General features: G+C 31.9%; 2 protein-coding genes across 2 annotated transcripts in view; both read right to left on the minus strand.

The window, feature by feature from the left end:
* The window catches only part of Tsr1 (Tsr1 ribosome assembly factor), a 231,511-nt gene that overhangs the window by 32,725 nt on the left and 172,658 nt on the right, over window positions 1–26,128 (minus strand). The window lies entirely within an intron of this gene.
* On the minus strand, window positions 2,330–24,425 carry Abcd3 (ATP binding cassette subfamily D member Pmp70). Its single transcript, XM_088260771.1, has 15 exons — window positions 23,793–24,425; window positions 20,916–21,173; window positions 17,273–17,342; window positions 14,249–14,346; window positions 13,585–13,765; window positions 12,567–12,636; window positions 11,729–11,823; window positions 10,642–10,759; window positions 9,365–9,459; window positions 8,159–8,357; window positions 7,063–7,195; window positions 6,217–6,391; window positions 5,592–5,765; window positions 4,967–5,071; window positions 2,330–3,937 (listed from the first exon to the last, which is right to left on the minus strand). The coding sequence occupies exons 1-15, from the start codon at window positions 23,900–23,902 to the stop codon at window positions 3,803–3,805; spliced, it is 2,016 nt and encodes a 671-aa protein (XP_088116897.1). The 5' UTR covers window positions 23,903–24,425; the 3' UTR covers window positions 2,330–3,802.

Genomic DNA, 26,128 nt, shown 5'->3' on the forward strand with positions numbered 1-26,128 from the left:
AAAATATATTTATTTTAATAACAATACAAAAAAATATGAATACATGGAGACAGACCCGACACCTTCAGAGCTACATGGCATTACACAATTCATAAATAATTTATCTGATCAGAATGATTCATCAGTTTTAAGTGTGCTTTGGCACCAATATTATATACATTTTTATTTCTTTGTATAAAATAATTATTTAAACCATAAACCCTATAAAGCATGTAGAAAATAATTTACTAGAGCACCATATATGTAATAAGGAACGCTACATACAATTTACACATTATAATAAAAATGATTAAAACACATAACAACATACAAAATTTACACAAGTGTACATAATAATATTTAAAAAAAATTGAAATGGTATTATGAAAGCTATATCTACGTAGATAACTTAAGTGTCACCCCTAATACCTATTTCAGAAGCAACTTTCTGACAATAGGGTAATCACTCGGGAGGAATATCTAATTTGAGATACTCAACCTATAAAGGATTGTGTAAGACTCATATTGTGTTTATAACAACCGATATAATCAATATTTTCATTCATCATATTCTTTTGCAAAATTCACCTTCGTAAAAACGTTGTTTTCGTAAATTGGCAATGAATACTAATTTGATGACGTTTAGCGTATATATATATATATATATATATATATATATATATATATATATATATATATATATATATATATATATATATATATATATATATATATATATATATATATATATATATATATATATATATATTCTTGAATATTATTTACTAAGTGCAATATGTATGTAGTGTGTTTAATTTTACTGTGACCTAAATACTAGTCAAAATACAATAAAGAGTAATATGTACATAGATATTTATAGTAATTTTTATATATGTAAGTTAAATTTTCTCGAAAATTTAAAAAAACATATTTTTCATGTTTTAAATTTTGTATTTAAAAAAAAAAATTCAAAGAATGTAAACGAATGTTACAATGTCTGTCCATATCACCACGTGAGAACAAATTCGAGTTCGTCTCTCTCAAACATCAGACGTTTTGGATTCACAATTATTTACGTCATACCTTATTTATTGTCGTATCAGAAAATAATTTATATTTAACTCATTTATATTTTTTTCATTGCTTAATAGAATATAATACAAAAAACACTGCGGGTGCAAGTGGACCCGCGTACATAAGATTGACAGATTCCAGGCATACTAAAATGTTAAATTTACCCGATTATGTAAGAAATGGCAATGAATAGTTTAACATATAAACACATTGCATATAATATAGAAAAGGTAGCTGTGCAACAGTGAGGGCCATAGCTAACAGATTTATTAATATGTGTTTATCATACTTAAGGCACATTCTACATACATTTAGTTTATATCACAATTTGATTGGGTAACTACAAAACCTATGTGTAAAAAGGGTAACTTCTTCTTTTATACAGGGTATTTAATTTAGGAGTTTAAGAACATTATACTACGAAAAAATCTTATGAATAAAACAGTAAAAGTTAGTAAAAATATGTATTTTTTACTATGTTTTAAATTGAGATACCTCGAATATTCGTGTAGGTATGTCTTGAACATTACAATTATCCAGTTAGGAAGTTACTGAGATTTTTGTTGAAACGGCAACAAGTTTATAAAAAAATACACACTGTTCAAATGTTACTGAAATTTTGCTACTCTTTAAATTATTAAGTCTAGCAATGTAGTCACGATGCGCTGACTGCTACACTGCAGAGACAGACTACAGATATATATCGTATAATATTTAAAGCAAAATGAAACAATCATAGAGTAGGTACCTTAAATGGTAGTTGATTGTAACATTTCATAAATAATATCATACATTTGTATGAAATATATACAAATTTACAAGTAAACATTTGATTTGTGTGAATTGTATATATGTACCATACTTTTTATTTGATTAGTTTACTTATTTAAAGGATGAAAATATCAAAAATACATTTATGGTGCATAATATATTTTGTCCGCCTCCGTAGTGTAATGGTCAGCACGCTCAGCTACCGTTCTGGAGGTCCCGGGTTCGATTCCCAAGGGGGGTAAAATAAATATAAGTGATTTTTTCACCGTAATATTTATTCAATATTACCCTGGACTGGTACCTGAAGCGGAAGGCTGATCACCTTTCCTTCATGTGTAAACGATCAAGATAACACTCAGATGCAGTGCCCTATGCACCATTGGGTGCGGATAAGGGTTTAAAAAAAATATATATATATATTTTAATACACATTCCATGAATTCTGTACAAAAATCACAGACTTAACCTTCTATGAAGCAAATACAGTAAACCCTTTTCGTTTTTTTTGCTTACAATAATTAGTTTCACGTAATAAGTTTTCTCGACATAACAAAATAAGGATTTCATCCTGCTAACTGATCAATTATTTAGTGATGCAATACACCACACCAGTTGTTTATTAATACATACAAATATAAAGCATTTTCACTTAAAATATATACATTTTACTAAATCACAACTTTCTCAAGGATTTTTTAATGGATGTGTTTATATTAAAGGCTTTACGTATTTGTTACATTATAATATATTGTTATATTAATAATAAAAAATAGGTACATACAAACAGCAGTAAAGAAAAAATAAAATATGATAATAATTAAAAAAAAATATATATAGAACATTTTGAGTGTTTCCAAATACTTGTCCACAAAATTTGGATTATCTCCAATTACAGGAGTCATTTTCATATTATTTTTTGACATCTCATCAAAAAATGACAAATGAAGAATCCCAGCCTATGACGGTCGTCAGCCCCGTAAATGCCCAGACTTCCATGTTCTTCTTCATCTTTGATGAGATGTCAAAAAATAAATAATATACATATTGTAAAAACTCAAAACAGGTGTACATTCTTCGATGAATATTTCCGCTGGAGCAAAGCGGATATTTTGTGACATATACAATCATAAAGTTCCTTGCTAAATATTAATGACCATAATACTTGCATGGTTTCAACATTCATGGCGTAAACCAAGGAATCCCAAGCTTTCTTAATGTTGAGTACCTCTTAGCAGACCATTTTTGTAAATTATATGTGACATATTCTTTTTCTGAATAAAAGCATACATTTACCTAGATGGGAACTGCTGATCTAAAGAAATAAAAAATATTGTCATTCAGCTACACAGCATTTTACAGTTTTTATAACAAAAGCGTGTCGATTGAAAATAGTTTTTATTATTCTGTTTTAATCCATTCCAATTTTAAATTAACACATTACATTAAAAATAAATAATAGGGAATGTTTTAAGGAAGAGGAAATGTAATATAAATACATTTATAGAAATATATTGATATTGATAGAGTATAAATATCAGGAATACAATACTCGTCATGGAGACCGGAACGTAACTGCAAAAGTAGGGAGTGGGAAATATGGTTTCTACCCAAAAACACTTCAATGACATAAATGGAGATACTCGTAGTGGATTTCTTTGATAATGTATTCATCTAACTGCATTGCACTTTTATCAGAAGTATAAAATTAATATAAAAAATACTAAGTATCTTTAACTTGTGGAGTGGTACAAACGTAGTGGTATGTTAAGATAAATCACGTCATTGACAATTACAGAATGTTTTGACATCTTTAAGTATGATTTTGAAAATATAATATGAACATACAAAATATTAAGCATTTTCCATCATTTTAATTGATTTAAATTCACCACTCCACGGGTTGACGATTAAAGCGTAGACAGGTTAACGATTTATGTTTTTGATTGAAGGAAAAATCTAATTGATGTCCATATTCGGTTTACGAACCGAATTCTTCTGTATCTTCCGCAATCAGGCCAAATTTAAAGTCTCCCCTGCCGTCCATTTTGAGGTAATAATCGTGATGCGCCCAAAGCGACTTCCTATGCGATACTGTAAACAGCGAAATCCCCGCCTGAAAAAATATTAAACCATTATTACTATTCTATTTTTTTTGTAATGCACAGATTGGGTATTAATATCTCAACAGAGATAGATAAGTTTTTTGGAGAGGAGATATAAACCCTGGGGATTTATATGACTTATGACCTTTCATTGGTTGCTTTAAGTAATCACTTTATATATTTATATCACAACTTCGCCCAAGATAGAAAATTCATATTGCAATACTTCATATGTTGAGTGTTCTTATAATATACAGATATATCAATTTATTTAGCAATTTTCAAATATGTATTTATACAAAATGCAAATATTCCGACTGTTTTAGAAGACAGGAATCAAGTTATTAGTGGAGGATCCAACCAAAAACTTTGATACACAGTTTTACATTTATCTACTGTCTATAATTTCATTAGACATATTGTCCCAGAGAATTTCTAATAATTACTAAAACAATTTAAATGCTTACAAATGCATTGGGATCTGGGATTTTAGTACTGTATGGTCATACGCTCGTAAACAAGTCAAAACTGTCTGCTTTGTTGCTGTCTGCTTTTTTTCTTTTCTATAAAATTTTGTCAGTCTAGATGTTGCCAGCAAACAGTAGACACGTATCACGCTTATTGCTAACTGCGTTTTTATATGCGCTGTGCTCGGAATTGCCAAGTAAGCTATTTATAATTTTATTTTACTTATTTAGTGTGCAGCAAGAGTTTTTTATGAGTTTTATGAGTGCAACATATATTTTATATGCTCCACTATTTTACTATCATAAAATACTGTTGGGACACATACGACCCACTCACCAATACTATTGGGACAACTTGTCCCAATTATTATTTATATTACAATAATCAATAAATAATATGATCATTTATTAAAATATTTGTTTTTCCCGTCAAACTAAAATAACAATAAATATTTTGTGTCATAAATATTACATGAATTATTAAAATTAAAAAAATGTATTGAAAGGGTTAAAGATGGATCCTTATCCACAAATATAGTGCATAGATATCATTGTAAAGATTTTGATACATACCTTCTTGCAGTATTGATACATGGAGCCTTCCACGTCTACTGAAACAGCACTGGTGCACTCATCCAAGATGGCGAATTGCGGAGCGTGATAAAAAAGTCTGGCCATCTGAAATTCATTTGTATACTTAGTAGTTGATGAATTGTGATTGTGATTTTCCAATACACTTACAATGTACATTATAATATAATATCAGGTATATTGACAGACAATTGTTTCCTCCCTTAAAAGAAGAAGTACCATAGAAGGGGGCTACTTGAACTTTGATGTGTTACTTGAGCACAGTACAATTTTTTTTATTTAGATCTGTATTTGGTCTACAATAATGAACATATCCAAATGATTCATTGTTTTCCTGACAGGTGTCACTTATACGTTCATTATTGTAGACCAAATACAGATATTTCTTTTTTTTCTCTGGATTTGCAAAAAGATATTTCTAGTAAATTATTCATTCTTTGGCTAGATCAATTCATATTTTTAGGAAATAAATGTTGGCGCACGAAAACATATTTAAGACACGGTTGGCAATAGATTTCTCGTAGCTCCAAAAGTTCAGCTTCCTGAAATAATTGGTTGGATGGAAAAGTAAAATTTTTATTTAAGCATGATTTTAATAATAACTTACAGCAATTCTTTGTTTTTCTCCACCAGACAAGACGTCCAGCCAGTCTGCGATGGCGTCCCACCCCCCTTCCCTGGAGAGCAGGTACGAGAGCTGAACCAAGTCCAGATACTTGAGCAGCTCCGCGTCCGTACGCCCGCGGCGACTCATCTCCAAGTGAGTGTGCGGGTAAATTACCTGAAAGTCAATTTCTACATTATGAAATATTTCTAACTATTTATATCCGGTCGCGCATTGCTGCGGCTCAGTCTGGTTGAGAAGAAAAGAAAGACTATAGAAACACATTTCTAAAATGCATAATTTCGCAATGCTTGTGATGCGATGAAAAAATTCAAAATGTATGAAACAACAATGCATTAAAATGCAACATGGTAACACTAATCAAGAAGCATGATGTCTGCCATAAGCAATGTTTAGTATTGCGTGTGTTGCTGTGAAATTCATCAGATAGATAGATTCGAAGCAACCGGTGAACAACTTCAGGAGATATTAGATTTTTCACAACCAACATTACTATACATTATTTATATAAAGAAAAATTCATCCAAGTGTAAAATAATAATAATAATAAATATATAAATAATTAATAAATTATCATGCAACTCTATAATATATTTGGATAAAATACCTGATCACGCAACGTTCCGAGAGTCATGTACGGGCGTTGTGGAATGTAGAAGAGTTTTCCACGCGGTGGTTTGACTAGTGTGCCACCAAACATGGGCCACAATTCTCCCAGAATACGGAACAGACTTGATTTTCCACATCCGTTTGGTCCGCATACCAAAACATTCATTCCCGATCTGAATGTCACAAACAATATTTCATGAAAATTAATCATATTGTTAATATTAGTTGACCTGACAGAGAGTGAGTTTTTGTGAACTAAACTGTATCTAAGTGACTTTTTTATCACATTATTTTAATTTTCATTCTTTACCATAAATATAATCTATGGTATCCAAATATACAATAACTAATTTTGTGATCATGTGATGTCATAAAACTAATATGTAGTGAATTTAAGTACTTATTCAACCATCAGTGTTGCCAAGGTATTTTATTTAAATTTAAAATACCGTAGAACGGGGCTACTTGAACTTTGATATGTTACTTGAGCCCTGTACAAAAAAAGGTTTAAATCTGTATTTGGTCTACAAAAATGAATGTATCGTGACAATAAGTGTCACCTGTCAGGGAAACAATGAATCATGTCGATACGTTCATTATTATAGATCAAATACAGATCTAAATATTTTTTTGTACTGGACTCAAGTTACACATCAAAGTTCAAGTAGTACCGTTTTACGGTATTATTATATTAATTGGTATTACAGATTATTAACTAAAAACTTTTAAGTAATTGAGAATGCCCATGAATATCACTACAATTTCTATTTTTAATAAAATTAACAGACAAGGATCCTTCATACTCCATGAGAGGCTAATGCAATATAATTTTGTCGATACATACTTGACTTCAAAAGTGAGGTCCTTTACTAAAACATCCCCATTTGGTGTAACGAGTGGAACTTTAATGAATTTTATCACATGGTCTTCGAAAATAATTTTTCCCGAGTTTGGAATAAGAGGTGCCATTGCTGAATCTGAAAAAACATAAAAAAATTAATTTAAACATTTATGTAGTAATAAAAAATGGAATATCAGTAAACATACTTTCTTGAATAAAAAAATATTCAGACCAGTAAACATGTTTTATATCAAAATTATCTAAGTTTTATTTGATGTATTTTCTTTGACAGCAACATTACGATGATGTAACGAAAAACTTTGTTGTCATGGGTAAAACAGAAAAATAATCTGAAGTGTGGGTTGAGTGTTTAAATACAGCCATAGATGGCAGTACAAGTACTATTTTAGAAATAAATTTCACAGAAATAAATGGGCTTCGGTTATAATCCTGGCTGTTCATGTATGCCAAGTATACTCAGGAGTGTACATAATTAACAATATGACAATGACTAAAGCCTCCCCCTTATTGTCTATGTTCCCACTGATAAGAAATAAAAAAATTAAATAAAAATTAAATACAAATAAGAAACAGCTACTTCCCCCTCTTCAACCTTCAACGTCCCAATGACCCAACTCTAAAATTTAGAATTAGCTTCACATACGGTGTTTGAAAATGATGCGGAATGCATCGAAACACGTGTCACAGTAGATTTGAAGAAATAGTGGTATTTACTAAGTAAAACATTAATTATAAAAGTGTACATTCCATTTGGGCAGAAAAGCAACTTACCCGCGTGACATATAAAAACGCAACCAGTACCTACCCTACCTTACTAAGTAGTACCTAGCTTACCTACATATACTCCCTACCATAGTAAGTAGTACCTAGCTTACCTTACTACCTACCTCTACTGCCTACCCTAATTAATTATCTGTGCACGCCACTGCCCATACTCCTTTGAGGAAAGTTTTGTTTGAACGACCATGTACGGCTACACTCTCGAACAGGTTGACATTGTTTGAAGTTAGACCTACTATAAGACAGAGATTGGCACACAAAAAGATATGGGTATATCTGAAATATAAAACAATTTTACCTGTTCCGTTTGTAAGCTGAGGAGACCCATCAACCATAGTCCTCTCATAGATGCCATTATTCAGATCCTTTAAAACTGTCATTAGTTCCGTGACCCGAGACGTGAGGCCGGCTAACTTGGTCAGCTCTCTTCCTGACAAAACCAGCCTTCCGATCGCTTCCGCTAACTTCACCAGCATGCGACCATATGTATAATAATGCTAAAAATAATTAAACATTTTTTATTCACCTTTATTTTATTTGACAAATTTATTTTAAAAATTATCATTTATACAGGGACAATTGCGAAGCCAATATACTGAGCATTCCAATGACCTTTTGACATTCTGACATTCTGAGACGAAAAAAAGTCCTCGAGACAATTTTTCATAACAATCCAATGAATGGGAACATTTCCTATGTTTCAGAGCCCCCTCCTCGTGCACAGATAAAGCTTGTCTATTGAGCTGTTGTAAACGTACATTCCCAGCCAGTTAGCGACAGTCCATTGCTGGTCACACGCTGTCTGTCATCTATCACCATAGATAATTACTTTAATAGACAATTAAAGAATACTGTTTACACACAGACCTATTTAAATAAGAAAAAACAACTTGACAGCCATAAATGCAATATTTTGACAAAATATTTACGTTTTTATCGTTAATCATCACTGTTAAATTACGTAAAAGCTCGTTAATTCAAAATTAATACGACCAGAAAACAATTTTCATTACCAATCAGCAAATTAACTTTAAAAATTCCATATACAAATTTATGCGGAGCAGAGTTTAGAAGGAAATTCATATTTTTATTGAATAAAATAACAAATGCAGTTAATAAAAGTGATTTATAAAGGTATTTCTTTATAATTTACGTATATGTATTACGTAGATTATAAAAATTATATATGTGTATCTACGTACATATAATTTTTTATACAACGTAATTTTATTTTTATTAAATTTTTTTTAAAAACTAAATGTCAAAAATTCAGTTAAAATGTATGAAAAACTATTTTTGTTTTTACCCTATTATAAATATTATGATGGAATAACAGATTGTACTCCTAGATAATAATTTGAAATAATTATATAGGAAATATTGCCAGCTAAAGGGATGCGAGTGATAAATATGTACTTTTCAACACATTTGAAGCATTATTCACTTTTGGCTGACAACTGACGACTAGAAAAAACAAATATGTAGTAAACTTTCAGTTACTTACCCTGAATCTCGCACTCTTATCAGCGGCCAGTAATTTGTGATTAATAACAAAAAATGGAAGGGAGACAGAATAAAATCCAATAACACTTGCAAAATCTGTAAACAAAATATTATGCGCATATTATACAAGTGCATTAAAATCAATCGATGTTTTCTCAACAGACAACAGTGTCCAAATTATACAAGCAGTTATGTATAGCGCCTTCTCTAGGCAACTAGAATCCGCTGAAATGCGAATGCTCAGATGGTCAGCGGGAGTGTCCCTTAGAGACAAAATAAAGAGTTCACGGATTCGTGGAAGCCTGGGCGTAACAGACATTAATTGGAGCAAAGATAATTGAGATGGTATGGGCATATAGGACGCAGAGAACCTGAACGTTACAAGCGTCTCGCTCTCTACCAACAGTATGTAAAAGACTTTTTTAAGCGTTTTCCGCAAACGATGTGTTTTGAGCAATTTTTTTCAATTAACACGTTGTCGGCAGGACACAGCATTTGCCGTTTTTCGCGGACTGTCGGTCAACTGCGGGACACGGCAAATGCCGTTTTTGCCGACTGTCGGTTATCGGCGGGAAGCGGCAATATACGGGTTTGTTATCAGCGTGAAATAAAACGCGTTGAAGGGTAATCTGCTACCTGGGTGCTAGGCGATAGTCTGTTGACGTTATTTGAGATGTCTTGTCCAGATTGGCTAGTGTGTCGCTTGTAAAGGCATCCCCAGAAATCTAGAGTTTTTATGCGATCTCAATCTCAAGTTTAGTTTGAGCCATTTCACGTATTGGACTATTTTTCATACCGCTCGGACTGTTTTGTTTACTGTTTGGTATGTTATTATTTGATTATATTAGCATTGTATAGGGAATGATACCTCGGAAGGGAAGACTATTTTTTATAGTTTACAATGTTCTAAAATTGTGAAATACTGAATACTTAATTAAAAATTATGATTATAATTTATTTTTGATGATCAAATGTCATAAGTATATGATTTCTTTGAAAATTTCAATCGAAAATATTATTTGGTTTAGAAATTGTGTCAATTTTAAGAAAGCGATATATTTTTGCGATAATCGCGAAAAACACCCGCTATAGGCTAGAGTCTATTGTTCGAAGCGCCCGGCTACAATATGTTAATATATTGTCCCCTTCAGTTTTGAATTAAAGACCATTTTTCCGTATATAAATATAACCTGTTTTGAAATATCATAAAATATTATTTGGATATTATTATTTTATTGATCTGGTAATGGAATATATGTATGTGTTCATGTTACTCACATTTAGCTACAACATTGTCAATCACTCCCATAAATATTCTAAACTCCAGGAATTTCCTCAAGTGGTTTGTCAATTTGTTGAAACTTGCCATCAGCGTGAGTTTCTCTCTGTTGTTTCCCTACAAATAAATCATTTCAAACATCCTGCATTGAAAAAATAACTTGTATCAATTAATTTACAGCAATTAAGAAAAATACATCAAGGCATTAAAAAAAGGTAAGGAAGTAAATTAATTCAATTATTTTATTATCAATACAAACCATTCATAATGGCAATATCTCGCAAGTCACTGAATAAAAAATTACAGAAAAGGCAAAAGTGCAGGGAGTGCATATTATCTAGACCAAGGGTGGCCTACGCGCGGCCTGCGGGCCGCATGCGGCTTGCCAGGTGTCTACTTGCGGCCCGCGGAGCATTCCACATATTTTTTCTTGAAGTGTACATAAAAACACCAAAAGAACATTTCACCGTGCGTAGTTCGTGTCATATCCCATATATGGAAGTATTTCACTATCGTGACAATTACAAGACCCATATAATGGTGTCAAGTAGTAAAGACGTTGGACCAAAGAAGAGAAGAGTAACAAACTAAGAGTAGTAAGGAGTAGTAAAGAGGAATGCCTCGCGCCCAAAATACAAGCAGACAAGTAGAAACTTGAACTTCTGGTGGCGCCATTTACATTCAGTAGCAGAAGGATTCTACTGCAGTAGATGAGGTATATACTGCAGTATAACAATAGTATTATCCATTTAAAAAAATGGCGTGGCTACGCCTTTAAAAAGTTGATTCAACCAAGAAGCAGGAGAAAATAACATAATTTTTTAATCCATTGTAGGCCTACTTTGAAAAAAAATATATCTTCTTTACAAAGGTGTTTTTAAAAAAAATGTATTTTGCAATACCTTCTCTTTAACGGGCTTTTTCGTTATCTGCCCTTGGATCGGTTCCGTTAAAAGAGCGTCTACTGTACTACATAATAAAACACAAAATCTAGATACTGCGGGGTTTTTAGATTCCCCCAAAAAATGAGTAAGTGGGTTTGAGATATTGCTTTATTATGAAAACTTCATTTATATATGTACTTACTTGATAAAATGCAACCTCTTCAGAGTTTGTTATTAACCTAGAGTTAATGTATCTAAACTCTCCTTCTAATTTCTGCTCGGTGACTGTCATACGGGCTGTAAGAATGGCAAACTTTTCGTTACAAATATTACATTTTAAAAATAGGTTTTGTATTTAACCTGTGCAACTCAATCTTTTGTTACCATTACGTATCGCTCCCTCCTTTCAATAATGTCATGTATCAAAAAACTTGATTTTTCAGGAGATCATTTTTAAAGTTTAATAATATAATAAAATGTATTAAAAATAAATATCAAGCCACTTATTGAACTTTTTACTGCGCAACAGATATTTTTAGGTAAAACCTATTTAAAAAAAAAAATAATTAAGCAAACCTTTTCTTCAAAATGCAAAAACAACACTCTGCCCTGTAGCGGGTAAATATTAAGTTTAAAATATGCCACTTTTTCTGGGATATAGTACATTTTCTGGGCATTCCGAAAACATGCACAACCGAAAATTGACAATTTTTTATATATGACGTCGTAGAAAGGAGTGAGCGATATGTGAATTAGGCTTTTTGTCGACAATATTATTGTATTTCTATTAAATGGTAATAGAGCTACATACATACATGTCATTAAAAATATAAATTAAATGTAAAAGAGCATGCTATATAGCATGGATAGTGAAATCATTTGGCCATGTCGTATTTGATTGCACGTCATAAACGATTTTCTTTCATATGATTTTATATAAATATGTATTGTAAAGTGTGCCCTTGTCATGAGGAAACTCAGTGAAGGCACATTATTTTAATTTGTAATTATATATATATGATGGAATAATAAATTTATACCTGTAGGTTTCCTCAGATGAGTGAGAAGAACTCCGGAGAACATTAGATATCCTAACATCATGGCAGGAGTCTGAAATAGAGAAAATAATTAATATCACCAATGTAAAATCAAGATTATTAATTTTTATTCAGAAATAAATATTTCAATAGTTTTTTTTAATATTGTATTTTTAATTAAACAGGGGCATTTATAGTTGAGGTAATTTAGCTGGAACTAACACTTATTTGGGCCGATTCTTAAAGAACGGAAACCAAATAAAAAATCTAATGATAATTTTCATAGCTTAGTTGGGATGATTTTCCGCTTTATTTGAACAATAAATTTAACTAACTAACTAACTAACTAACCATCACGCCGCTTCCCCGCAGGGGTAGACAGAGAGAATCGAACGCCACACCACTCTGTCTTTGCAAACATTCTTTGCCTCTTCTACATTCATGCATCTCCTCATACATACCCGACGATTATTACGACTCCTGACCTGGCCGCTTTCAAGTATTTGACATACCTGATTGTGCCAAGTTTTCCTCGGTCGTCCTCTGCTTCTTTTTCGAATTACATTCGCCCCATAAATTTGTTCAACCGTTCTTTCTTCACTCATACGCTCCACATGTCCAAACCATCTCAACACACCTTTCTTAATTAAATCGATAATACTTATCTCAGCCTTACATTCTTTCCTTATTTCATCATTCGAACATCTATCAAACATCGTTTTGCCACACATTCGTCTGAGGGATCGCATTTCGACTGCATTCAGTCTGCTTTCATCCTTCTTTTGCCAACTCCATGCTTCGCTTCCATACATAAGGGTTGGAACCAGAACTCCATTGTGTACTGCCAGTTTAGCTTCCGCTAATAGATTTTTATTTGCTAAAACTGATTTTAGTGCACCATTCACTCTGTTCCCAGCATTCACTCTCCTTTATATGTCTTTATCAATCTTTCCATCCCTAGAAAACATACTACCCAAATATATGAAATCATCTATCAATAAATTTAAGATGTATAATTTACCTCTCCTCCCAGGTTGACCGTTAATCTGTACACATAAAGGCATATATCCAGGATCGGTTTGGAAATGTTGCTATACAGGTCGGTGACAGTGTCGCAAAGTTTGTCCACATCAGTAGTTAGCAGCTGGTCAGCATTTGCGATTCTGTTGTCCAAGTTAGACATTTTATAGTATGTGAATCCCCTATAAGAAAACAAAAACATACTAATCATTAGTACTTGTTGCAGACCTTTAACTATCTTAAGAGCAGATAGTTTGGAGGAGTCATTGTAAGGAAGCGGTGTCACTGAGTTTTTATTTTTATTTAGAAGATAGATTTGTCCGCCTCCGTGGTGTAATGGTCAGCGTGTTTAGCTACCGTGCTGAAGGCCCCGGGTTTGATTCCCAGGGGGGGTGAAAATAAATATTAGTGATTTTACACTGTAATATTTATTTAATATTACCCTGGACTGGTTCCTGAAGCGCAAGAGTGATCACCTTGCCTTCATGTAAGTAATGATCAAAAAAACACTGCGTCAATTCGATGCAGTGCCCTATGCACCATGGGGTGCGGTTAAGGGTTATAAGTAAGTAAGTAATAAGATAGATCTGTAAAAATTATACTTGATTATGGAAATCTATGAAGTAAATGCTGCATTAATATTTGTTAATACATGAATGACTTACTTTAAATATTGACTGTAAAGATGGTGAGTCATATTTGTTCGTAGGTGAAGTTTCAACTCCCCGATACTCCATTTCATGACATTGTTGACCAAGGAAACCTGCGAAAAGACAATTTTGTAAAATACAGTGGAATCTCTCATAGCAAGCAACTCTCGTAATGAGCAAAAAAATAAGGTAAAAGTTGCTCCCTTAACAAGTGATGTTTCGCATAACGAGTAACAGAGGAAGGGCAAGTCCCTTTTTCACCACATTCACTTGTGAACCGGGACTTTCGTGGCTTGGTAAAGAGTTACCAAGAGGACCCTCACTTCTGCTTGGAAAAAACTTTGGCCAGAGTGCTGTCAAATGTGATTTTTAAACAGTAACTGTGGAGCCTTCAGTCAACGAGATTATTTCATTAGAACATTTTGAGTGTGTCCAAATACTTGTTCACAAAATCTGGATTATCTCCAATTACAGGAGTTATTTTCATATTATTTTTTGACATCTCATCAAAGATGAAGAAGAATATGGAAGTCTGGGCATTTACGGGGCTTACGACCGTCATAGGCTGGTTTAAGTGATCACTTTACACACGTGTAACATTCACCAATTCTACCCATTATTGACAACCACACTACTCAAATTCTTGGAAGTTCTATATATATATGAACTAATTTAGAAACCTTGTTCATGAATCACTAAAACCTCACTAGAGACATCTATTGGTGAGATGTAAAGAAGCTTTTTACTAAGCAGAAACTCTTATATTAGTATGTGAGATCCGAATCCCGGATTATAATCACACACATGAGAAACGCCAGAAAATACCATTTTCATTTTTATTATTAAGCTTATAATTTGACCAGATAACTTCCATATTCTTCTTCATCTTTGATGAGATGTCAAAAAATAATATTATTTCATTAGCTAATATCATGGGACTCGAGGTGGATAACAACGATATTGAAGAGCTTGTGAAAGAGTACAGTCAGGAGCTGACCACCGAACAGCTTATGAGTTGCATTATGTTTTACAGCAACACATTGTGGAGAAAAGTTTGTTAATGGAGGAGGAGGAAGTAGCAGAGCAAGAATCTTCTAGCACAATAAGAGATGTGCTGAAAGCATGGGAAACTGTTGCATCGTACATTAAGAAGCATCACCCTAATAAAGAGGTGTCTATTCCTGCTACAAATTTATTTAAATTTATTCATCATTTATTCAAAACTATTCAAATTTATTCAAATCTGAATTATATTCCATGTTTTTACAATCCTTAAAAATTTATAAGTAATGAATAATCATTAAAAAAATATATATATAACAAATTGAGGTTTTTTTCGGCCTGGAACACATTATCGTATTTTACATTGATTTCTATTAACCAATATTGTGATGATTTCGTGTATTTGGGTAGTATGTTTTCTAGGGATGGAAAGATTGATAAAGATATAGAAAGGAGAGTGAATGCTGGGAACAAAGTGAACGGTGCACTGAAATCAGTTATAGCAAATAAAAACCTATCAGCGGAAGCTAAACTGGCAGTGCACAACGGAGTCCTGGTTCCAACTCTAATGTATGGAAGTGAAACATGGAGTTGGCAAAAGAAGGATGAAAGTAGACTGAATGCAGTCGAAATGCGATCTCTCAGAAGAATGTGTAACAAAACGATGTATGATAGATGTGCGAATAGTGAAATAAGGAAGGAATGCAAAGCTGAGATAAGCATTATCGATAAAATTAAGAAAGGTGTGTTGAGATGGTTTGGACATGTAGAACGAATGAGTGAGGAAAGAACGGTAAAACAAATTTATGAGGCAAATGTTAGCGGGAAAAGAAGCAGAGGAAGACCGAGAAAAACATGGCACGATCAGGTATGCCAAATACTTGAAAGTGGTCAGGTTAGGAGTCGTAACAATCGGCGGGTATGTATGAGGAGATGCATGAACGTGGAAGAGGCGAAGAATGTTTGCAAGGACAGAGTGGTGTGGCGCTCTATTCTCTCTGCCTACCCCTGCGGGGAAGCTGCGTGATGGTTAGTTAGTTAGTTAGTTAGTTACATTGATTTCTATGGGAATTTTTTTTTCGCTTAACAAGTAAGATGCTGGACTGAATTAAACTCGTTATGAGAGGTTCCACTGTAATATTGATATAAATGGAATGTTTTCCAATTGTTTTTGAGACTGGAAATGTTGAAAATCCAAAAACCTATAAGTAGATTAACCTTCCCCTCCCGGTGATATGTATTTACAACAACTCGAGTTTAAAAATGAGAATATCAGTATTAAATATAACAGATAGGGGCTCAGATTTTTTTGTATTCCTCCGTAATACTATTACGTGTTACATAAAAGTATCATAATATAAAGTTATTTATTTGCAGCGACGGAAATAAATAAATTGTAAAATGAACCGGGGATAGAATCACCAATACACAGATGTTTCTCAGCGTATGCGTGCGTGCCTCACTTTACGTACACGCGCACGCGGGTTGCCCACAAGAGGCCGTCAGGGATGGTTGTATCGCTGCACTAGCTGTGGTGGATACTTACGATGTATTTTTTTTCTTTTTTAGGTACTTATCAGAGCTAGCATTACAAAATTGATACATTTCAACTTCAAATATAGTCAATAAAAGTAACATTTCGGAATGTTCACATTTTTCCCGTTTTTAAATCACATTTTCATATGGTGTACAAAATACATATCACCAGAGCGCGCGGAAGTTTTTAGCATCGTAAGGGATGTTTAATTATGAAAAATTTAATTATAAATAATTATTAAAAATGTTTAATTATATAAAATGCAAATAAGAGATGATTTGTGTTATTAAAGACAGATAGAATATTTACATTAATTTAAATAGACCGAGATATTTCTCCCTGTAATGTTAGCTCACTTATACATATTATTATTTATATATTTTTAAGCATAATAAGGATGCCTCAAATTCCAGGACATTCTTAGCAGACTCTAGTCTACTTAGAAAAGTCTGGTAGTGTTTAGATGTTCTCATTTATTAATCCTTAGTAAACATACTTACTACTGGCATAGCAAAGAAATATTTCAGCAGTCTCTGATTGAATAGTGGCTTGTTCATGTCAATGATAGCGCTAAAAACAAAACACTAAAATTACTATGGAGACAAAAATACAAACAATACATATAATAAATACAATTATATCAGGTTGATGCATAAGCAATGTCGTATTTTTACATAATCTGTGGCATATTTTTGTTTACCAACTGTGTTGACAGTTGTTCTTAGTGTTGTTTTTGTATCATATAAAGGAGGGTTTTTTTTAAACATTATTCAGCTTACCGTTAGCGGTTGCGCTATATAGAGCCCTTGTGAATTTTTTAAATGTCAGGTAAAGAGTGCATATTCGACACTTTTACTTTTTGAATTCGACAAAGGCCACAATGCAGCTGAGGCAACCAAAAACATACGTGATGTGGACGGCAGAGGTGCTATCGATGTTCGAAGCAGTCAACGATGGTTTGCTAAATTCAGATCTGGGAATCATCAACAGCTGATGAAGAAAGATCGGTACGTCCTTCAACCACCGATGATGATGTACTGAAAGCCATACTTGAAGCTGATCCCCGTCAAAATACCAGGGACATTGTATTGACGATGGATATTGATCAATCTACGGTGGTGAGGCATCTGCATCGCATTGGAACGGGTTCCAAGTACGACGCGCGGCCACATTCTGCGATGTTAACACAACATAAATTTAAGAATCTGAAATGGGATGTTTTGAACCTTCCACTTTATTTTCCTGATTCAGCTCCTTCTGATTTTCACATTTTTTTATCTTTATAAAATTATTATAATGGAAAAAAATATAGAACAATGGAGGAGGTGAAAACAGCACTAGAAACGTTCTTTGCATCGAAACCCAAAAGTTTATATTCAAATGGGATTAAAAAGTTGACAGAAAGATGGAAGAAAGTCATTTAAAATAATTGAAAATATGTAATTAACTGAATAAGTAAAGTATATGCGAAAAAAATTATTTTTGTTTTCATGAAAAAATACGATATTACTTATGCATCAACCTAACATATGATTAAACTCTAGTGTTTATTATGTGCCAGTACATTCATTTTTACAAGTTTAAATGCCAATTTTATTTTCATTTTTATCAAGAAGAATTATTGATGTGATGATTTGATATACATATTAATTCCGCTTGATTTTATTTTATTTTATTCTATAGTGCAGAGGTGAGCATGTTTCATTAATTGATTCGGCAGTTACTTTATGATAATATCTATCTATTTTTTATTTAAATTTTAATTGGTAAATAAAAAAATTCAATTTTCCTTAAGATCTATTGTGATGCGTGTATAAATGCATTCCGCATAATTTTACATAAATAATAGTTTTACACAGTTCGCTAACCATTTAATAGACAACGATCATGCACACGTATAACAACAGTAAAGTGGAAATCATAAAAATTATAAAATATAGTTATAAAAAAATTAACTCAATTTTTACACAATTGATAAGAATATAAATTACAGAAAAACCCATAATTGACAATATAAAAAAGCCTCTTCCTCCCTATACTCTCTATCCCAAGGACACAACTCTTCAATTTGGACATAACTTCACATACAGTGTTGGAAAATGGTGCGGAATGCATCGAAACATATCGCTCACTCCTTTCAACAACGTCATAAATCAAAAATCGTCAATTTTCAATTGTGCATGTTTTCGGAATGCCCAGAAAATGTACTATATCCTAGGAAAAGCGGCATATTTTAAACATAATATTTACCCGCTACAGGGTAGAAATGGTTGTTTTTGCATTTTGAAGAAAAGGTGTGATTTAATTATTTTTCTAAATATACTAAATATTTTTCAAATGGAGAAAAAACATTCAGGTTTTACCTAAAAAGATCTGTTGCACAGTTAATAGTTCAATAAGTGTCTTGATATTTATTTTTAATTCATTTTATTATATTTTTAAACTTTAAAAACGATCTCCTGAAAAATCAAGTTTTTTGATATATGACGTTGTTGAATGGAGTTAGCGATATGTCACAATACATTTTAAGAAAAAGTTATGTTTACCAAGTGACATTTAGATTTAAAAAAGCGAGCTAATTTGTCCTTTGCAAGAGGTCATTGGATTAATCCCCAGGAGAGTTTGAATAAATAATGGATTTTCAATCTAAATTTTAATCCTAGATGTGATGCAGCCAGTATGGTGACATGATTGATAAATACATATTTAAAAAAAGGTTTGTTCACGCAATTTGTTAAGAGTCTGAGTAGATAAATGAAACATCCTAAGAGTTATTATTCCGGTTGATCACACTGTACGAGCATATATCGCTCACTCCTTTAAGAACGTCATAAATCAAAAAACTTGATTTTTCAGGAGAACGTTTTTAATGTTTCAAAATATAACACAAAATATTAAAAATAAATGTGAAGCCACTTATTGAACTTTTAACTGTGCGCGATATATTATTGTCATGTTTGTAGTATTCTTTTGAAGAAAAGGAATTTATATTTTTCATGAATTATCTTATTATTCTGTATTAAATATGGGATTTTAAAAATCCATACAGAAACTCTGTATTTATTATTTTAAAAAAAGGCTTTTAGACTTTCAGCTTTGAGGTAAAGAATACATTTTTATTATAGTGAAATGGTCATCACTCTCCGAATTATCCTTCTATAACAATATATATTTATTCATGCGGTGACTGGTCTGGAATTTACATTTCATTTCAATATGGACTTTGCCTAGATTATGTTTGTGCTATGCACGCATGTAACGTATAATATAGAATGCTAAAATACTGATTTCTATTATTTTGTTATTAAATCTAGCTGTAAAACTAAATACTACCCGTCTTTAACACCTTGATGACGGTTATCACATATGTCTGTAGAACTACACAAATGTGTGCTATGCGACTATCACGGATAGATGAATTATTTAGCTATATCCAGAATTCAAAACTTTCTTAAAACGGTATACTCAGGTTGTGATTAATTCATGATTGAGGGTAAATCACATAAAAAATATACACATGTATGTACATAATTTTAGATCAAATGCAACTACGTAAATGTGTGTATTTGGAAAACAGTCTTTGAATTTTTGTGATTTTAGTAAAAATTATTTGATTTATTTCAACTCTTGGACAACTATTTCAACACTGACAATCAAAATGTGCGTGAAAGGTAATTAAGTAACTGCACACTTGAGATTTCTCAAAAATAATAACGCTTCTCGTTTGGTTTATAAATTTCTTGAATTAAAACCGTTTATAGGGATTACTGTCTTATTGGATACTGAATATTTTATTCCATGTTTTTTGGTAAATTCTTAAATTTTTGGTGAATTATTGAAGACAAATCTTAGAAAAAAAAATTATAAAGAAATTAGAGATTGTTATATAGAAGTCAAAATACACTAAGAAAATTCTTAAACTTCCAAGTTCAATCACGGAAGTTCAACTGTATTTTTAAAATTACGTAAACAAATTTGCTAGCAATTTTGCAGCAATAATTTTTATAAAAATTTGGAGCTAAAAAAACATCTGTTGGCCGAGTTTTACCTATGCGTTTTGTACCAGCAAAGGAACACATAGAGCAAAGACATAAACAACAACTTTTATATATAAAGAAGATATAAGTAGAAAAAGATCTTTACGTTTCAATAAGTGTTCCATTTTGTATCATCCAAAGATCACACATGGTTCTGGCGACCAACGATGCCGCTACAAGAAATAAAAAGCCACTCTCCCTAGACCAGAATCCGGGTATCATAATATTCAGAAGGGTCTTTAACTGGGAAAAAAACTTTGCATCTACTTGTGGTTTTGATTTCTTTGAATTTTTTTCCACTATCATGTATTGAATTTGGTCCTCCGGCTTTGGTTGGGCGGCTTTGGGTCTCCTCGGTCTGGCACTGGAAAGGAAAATGACACATTTCATTTCACATACAAAAATTGATCAATTATCTTAAGGCGGCCACCTGAATATGTAACATTTTATGGAAATCTGCATGAAAATTGCAGACAGATTTTATATCTTAGAATATAAAATCTGTACCCGAGAAGGAAGTTAAGGTTGATGCGTCTGTATGCACTATTTAGTAGTAGAAAAAATAAAATACATCAAGAGCTTATTACAAAAATAGAACAACCCAAAAGTTTGAAACGAATTGCCATGACAAATACTTATTTGTACAATTATTTGTAAATTAAAAATTGAAAACAAATTAATAAAACTCGCAGTGTTTTAATCATTTAATGGGCTAGTGTCAAAATTAATCAAATTTACTTTGTCAATTTTTGCAGTATTCCCACGAAATAGCGTCCACCAAAGGGTTAACTGTATTGTGTAGGTTAAATGTAATTTAAGTCCATTTTCATTTTTTTTATTAAAATAAATGAATAAATATTTGTATTCTTACTGAAAACACACATATTTCAATTTCATGATATTTAAGCATAAGTGTCCCATGAATAAAATAGGAGTCAAGTTATAGTACAGTGAGCGGTTTCAAACCAAGAAACTCCGACTCAAAGTCTGCGACACCGATCATTAGACCACACTTTGATCTCACTTGAATATTCCATATTTTCCAACAAGGACATCATGTTGGAACATTCCAGAAATGAGATATAACAATAATTTACATTAGACATAGGTAGGATATAAAATATGTAAACTTTGCTTAATCTTTCTGGTACTGTTAATTAAAAAATATACACAATGATAAATGAAATCAATGGTGAAAGCAAAAAACATAATGCAAGCATTGGGTATTCAAAATAAAAAACCTACATAAGGTAATGAACCATTGACCTTTGTAGCGAGAGAATATGTAAAATTCCCGATGCGCGTGCGTTTTATGAGAATATTAAAGAATATTTGTATTCTATAAATTGTTGAAAATATATCTAAAGAGTACATATTCCGATCTATATATCGCTCACTCCTTTCAACAACGTCATAAATCAAAAAACTTGATTTTTCAGGAGATCGTTTTTAAAGTTTAAAAATATAATACAATGTATGAAAAATAAATACCAAGCCACTTATTGATTTTTTTACTGTGCAACAGATCTTTTTAGGTAAAACCTGAAGGTTTTTTCTCCATTTGAAAAATATTAAATATTTAAAAAAATAATTAAACAATAGCTTTTCTTCAAAATGCAAAATCAACATTTTCTGCCCTGTGGCAGGTAAATATTAAGTTTTAAATATGCCGCTTTTGCTGGGATATAGTACATTTTCTGGGGATTTTGGAAACATGCACAACTGAAAATTGATGATTTTTTATATATGAAGTTCTTGAAAAGAGTGAGCGATATGTGTAGTATGAACTGATATTTTGTATAAAAGTGTTATTTTTACGAGAAGTTAAAAATTTGTCAATCACCTCGTAAATGTCAAAATGTAATGAATCAATTGTATTTTTTCCTCATGGTATGCTTTGTTAAAATATTTGAAAAATATAAGCATAAAATGTTGTAAAAAGCCTTTACCAAGTAGCAAGGTGGACAATGTAAATGGATTTTAGAAATTATTTGTTTTTTAAACATGTCGTAAAACACTTTTTTTAATATTATATGTTAGTTTAGTTAAAGATTCATAATATTAACCAAAGACAGGATTTGAAGGTGATTATGAGATTCAATAAGTCGGGCAAACAGTAGTTTAAGTAGACTTCATTTCTACAATACCAAACATTGAAGGCAGTGTTTATCTTCAATCCCGTTTTAGCAGCTCACTTTGCTATTGTAGTAAAGACGGGTGAAAAGTCATTGTACAAACTAAGTGTGTTTGAAAACCGACAAATGTAAACTGCATAACATTTTGATTAATGTATTAACTTCAAACAAAATCCACCATGTCATGCCCAAGCTATAGAAAAAGAAATTAGCTAAAATATGATTTGTGGTTATATTTTGGCTAAACATAATATTTCCCAATAACCCTGATAGGTAAGAGAGTGTAACTTAGCAACATATATATGGTGACTCTCATTTTTACAAATCGATAACTGCATTTGATTTTTTTACAACTTGCAAAAACTGAAGTTAGAAATATCAAACTATTTTTAAAATATACATAGGCTTGGTCAATTTCCTCAGTATAATGCATTTGAATTAAAGAAATATTTGTAGTCTCATTTTTTAAACAAATCAATTGAAAAAATGTTTAAAAAACGTGAAATATTAACATTTAATTCTTATCTAGTCAGATGATCTAATGTGTAGTTAATTAGTTAAAATTTGCAATTAGTTTAAGTCATGCGATGATAATATCTGATCAATGTCCTTCCACGGATTATAATAAATAACTTCAGGGAATATTACGATTGTAAAATTATGTACCTATATAGAAACAAATCAAAAGGTTATTTGGAAATTAAACTGCACATTTTGTATGGAATATTAGAAATTAATACAATTAGTACAAGGACACTATTTATTAGATAACATTTTAAGTCAATTGCGTAAGAATTGGCTAAATTCACTAAAAACAAGGAATATGATTACATATTAGAAAATCTTACCTCTGTTTGAAGTATCCATTTTTCAAGTACCAAGCAGCAACAAGTGCCGATACGGCTCCAATTGCTTGATATTTTGGATTTACCATTAATTTGCTTAAATTTGGAGCCATGTTGCTCGTGTTTTGATAGAAAATTTATTGCAACATCGATAGCACAACCTAACACAACCGGTTCCACGGTGAGGAAAATAAAAGTGAAATGTGTTTGCGACTGTGACGCTGTATTAGCTAGTGGCGGGATCCAGAGACAATTAATGATAATTTTATATTATCAAGCGCAATAATTAATCCACTAATCTGCGAATACGATCGCTAACATGTACCGTAAATCACTATTTAATTTAATGCAGAGTAAAAACCACAAGAATCGTATCATAACATGACGTAAATATGACGGTTGATAGCTCGATTACTTTTTTGATTGAATACAATAATGTAAAATTACGATATTTATATTTTAAATTCAAAATCAAATATGATTGTAATTCTTTATTCAACCAAATGTCACTCGCGAGTAGGAGACGTCAGATTTGGCACGCCAAAAGTCAAATTGCTTCAAACTTCAAATATCAAACGAAATTACGAAATGCACATACACCGTCACACTGTGTACATACATACCATTGAAAGGTATGTATCATCTATGGAGTGCGACATTTACGAAAACGTGAAGGAAAATCACGAAGAATACAAAAATGTAGTTGAATGACAAAGGTGCGAGGATTTGTTTCTCTTTTAGTACATTCTTTCTCTTTCTAGCACGTATGTCCATCGTCTTTTATAAGGAAAAAATAATATTCTCTATTATAAATAATTTGGGATCACATCGTTTGGAATGAATATTTATTTGACAATTAAAAAAAGTATTTTGTGAATATTTTAAAATATGTTTATGTATATCAAAAAATATTACAAGCTATGTAGATCGCACAATTATAGCCACATTACAAATATGGCCATCATAACCATATATGTAAACTTAGTAACATGACTGCTGTAGAAATATAAACTCTACTAATTTTCCTCTAAAACAAAAATACCCTATTCCGAATTCTGAATCCTGAAATTCCGAATTCGGAAAATCAACTTTTGTGGTAAAGGCTAAAGTACGTACCTATGTTTGGTGTAAATTTGTTTTTAACATCAAACTTTGCCGCACTGAAGGAAAAGGGGCGCTAAATATTGTCTAGACACCCTCGAAGGATGAAAAGCCAGAAAAAGAAGAAGAATGATGTTCAGCGTAGGGATGCTTACTAGTGCAAAGGAGTTAAAGCAGAATTTAAAACGTTTATAAAATCATTTTATATAATATATTGTAAAAACGTTAAATTGGATCGTTTTTTTTTCTATAAAATTTTAGTTTGCCATGAATTTAAGTTGTCTCCATCTAAAACATATGTGTAAAATAAATAAACACATTGTCTTATTTTTTAAGGCAAAGAATACTTTTTAATGTACGCAAGTTACTTTTTAATGCACCTTTTTTTATGGAACATTTATGCAAAACATTGCTGAACTATTAAACTTGAACATTACCGATTAAAAACTCATATAAATGTAATTAGAATAAATAACTTTCTTGAAAAAACTATTTCAGTAATTATTGAGATAGTCATTAAAATCTGATACCAAGGCTAGCAATCACTTTGGGGACTTGAATCCTTGATGGGAGGTGCTGAAGATCTCGACAAGTGAGTACTTGTCTATGCTCGTGAGTATTTGTCTATGCTCGAGTGCGTTCCAAAAGTGAAATATCACCTATCGCAGGAGTGGGGAACCATGCGGCCGCATGCGGCGTCTTTATACGGCTTTTTGAGTTGTGCCAATGTAAAAATTTAATACCTTGTAAATAAAAACTCAGTTTTCGTATGTTTGTGTTCATAAAACTCGAAAAGTAGTTAATAGATTGTATAATATACATTTGAATAACATACATAAGTAAAACTTTTTTTAAGAGTCTTTTTCTTTTTTTCTTAAAAGGTCTTTTTAAATTCGTTTTGACTAATTTACGCTGTAAAAATATTTGGTTTATGGGAGGGGGGGGGGGTGTTGAATTAGACTAATCAATGTGGCCTTTAGAAACGAAAAGGTTTTTTATACATGACCTAGCACATGATTATTGATACAATAGCGCTACTAAATGGCAATTCTATTGTAGTGGTCAGCAAGCCAGTCAACCCTACTGATAATAAGAGCGAATTCTCAGAATGCAATCACTGAATGAAATGTCTTAACTTATTTTTCTTCTTCATGAGACCTCTGTCCTCCACCTCTTCCCCTTCTTTCCACTTCCTCCGGTCAATTGCTTCTTGCAGCCAAATTCTACCCCTAACAGCG

The sequence above is a fragment of the Brachycentrus maculatus genome, unplaced genomic scaffold (assembly GCF_059751285.1).
Source record: "Brachycentrus maculatus isolate JH-2025_06_01 unplaced genomic scaffold, ASM5975128v1 h1tg000142l, whole genome shotgun sequence".
Classification (NCBI taxonomy): domain Eukaryota; kingdom Metazoa; phylum Arthropoda; class Insecta; order Trichoptera; family Brachycentridae; genus Brachycentrus; species Brachycentrus maculatus.

Excerpts from the sequence above, each read along its gene's own strand:
- Abcd3 (XM_088260771.1), bottom strand. The coding sequence starts at position 23,902 with ATGGCTCCAAATTTAAGCAAATTAATGGTAAATCCAAAATATCAAGCA. Across the intron at positions 11,824-12,566 it reads TCATCTGAGGAAACCTACAG|CCCGTATGACAGTCACCGAG; the intron begins GTATAAATTTAT and ends CCATTCTTACAG. Across the intron at positions 5,766-6,216 it reads TCGGAACGTTGCGTGATCAG|GTAATTTACCCGCACACTCA; the intron begins GTATTTTATCCA and ends ATTGACTTTCAG.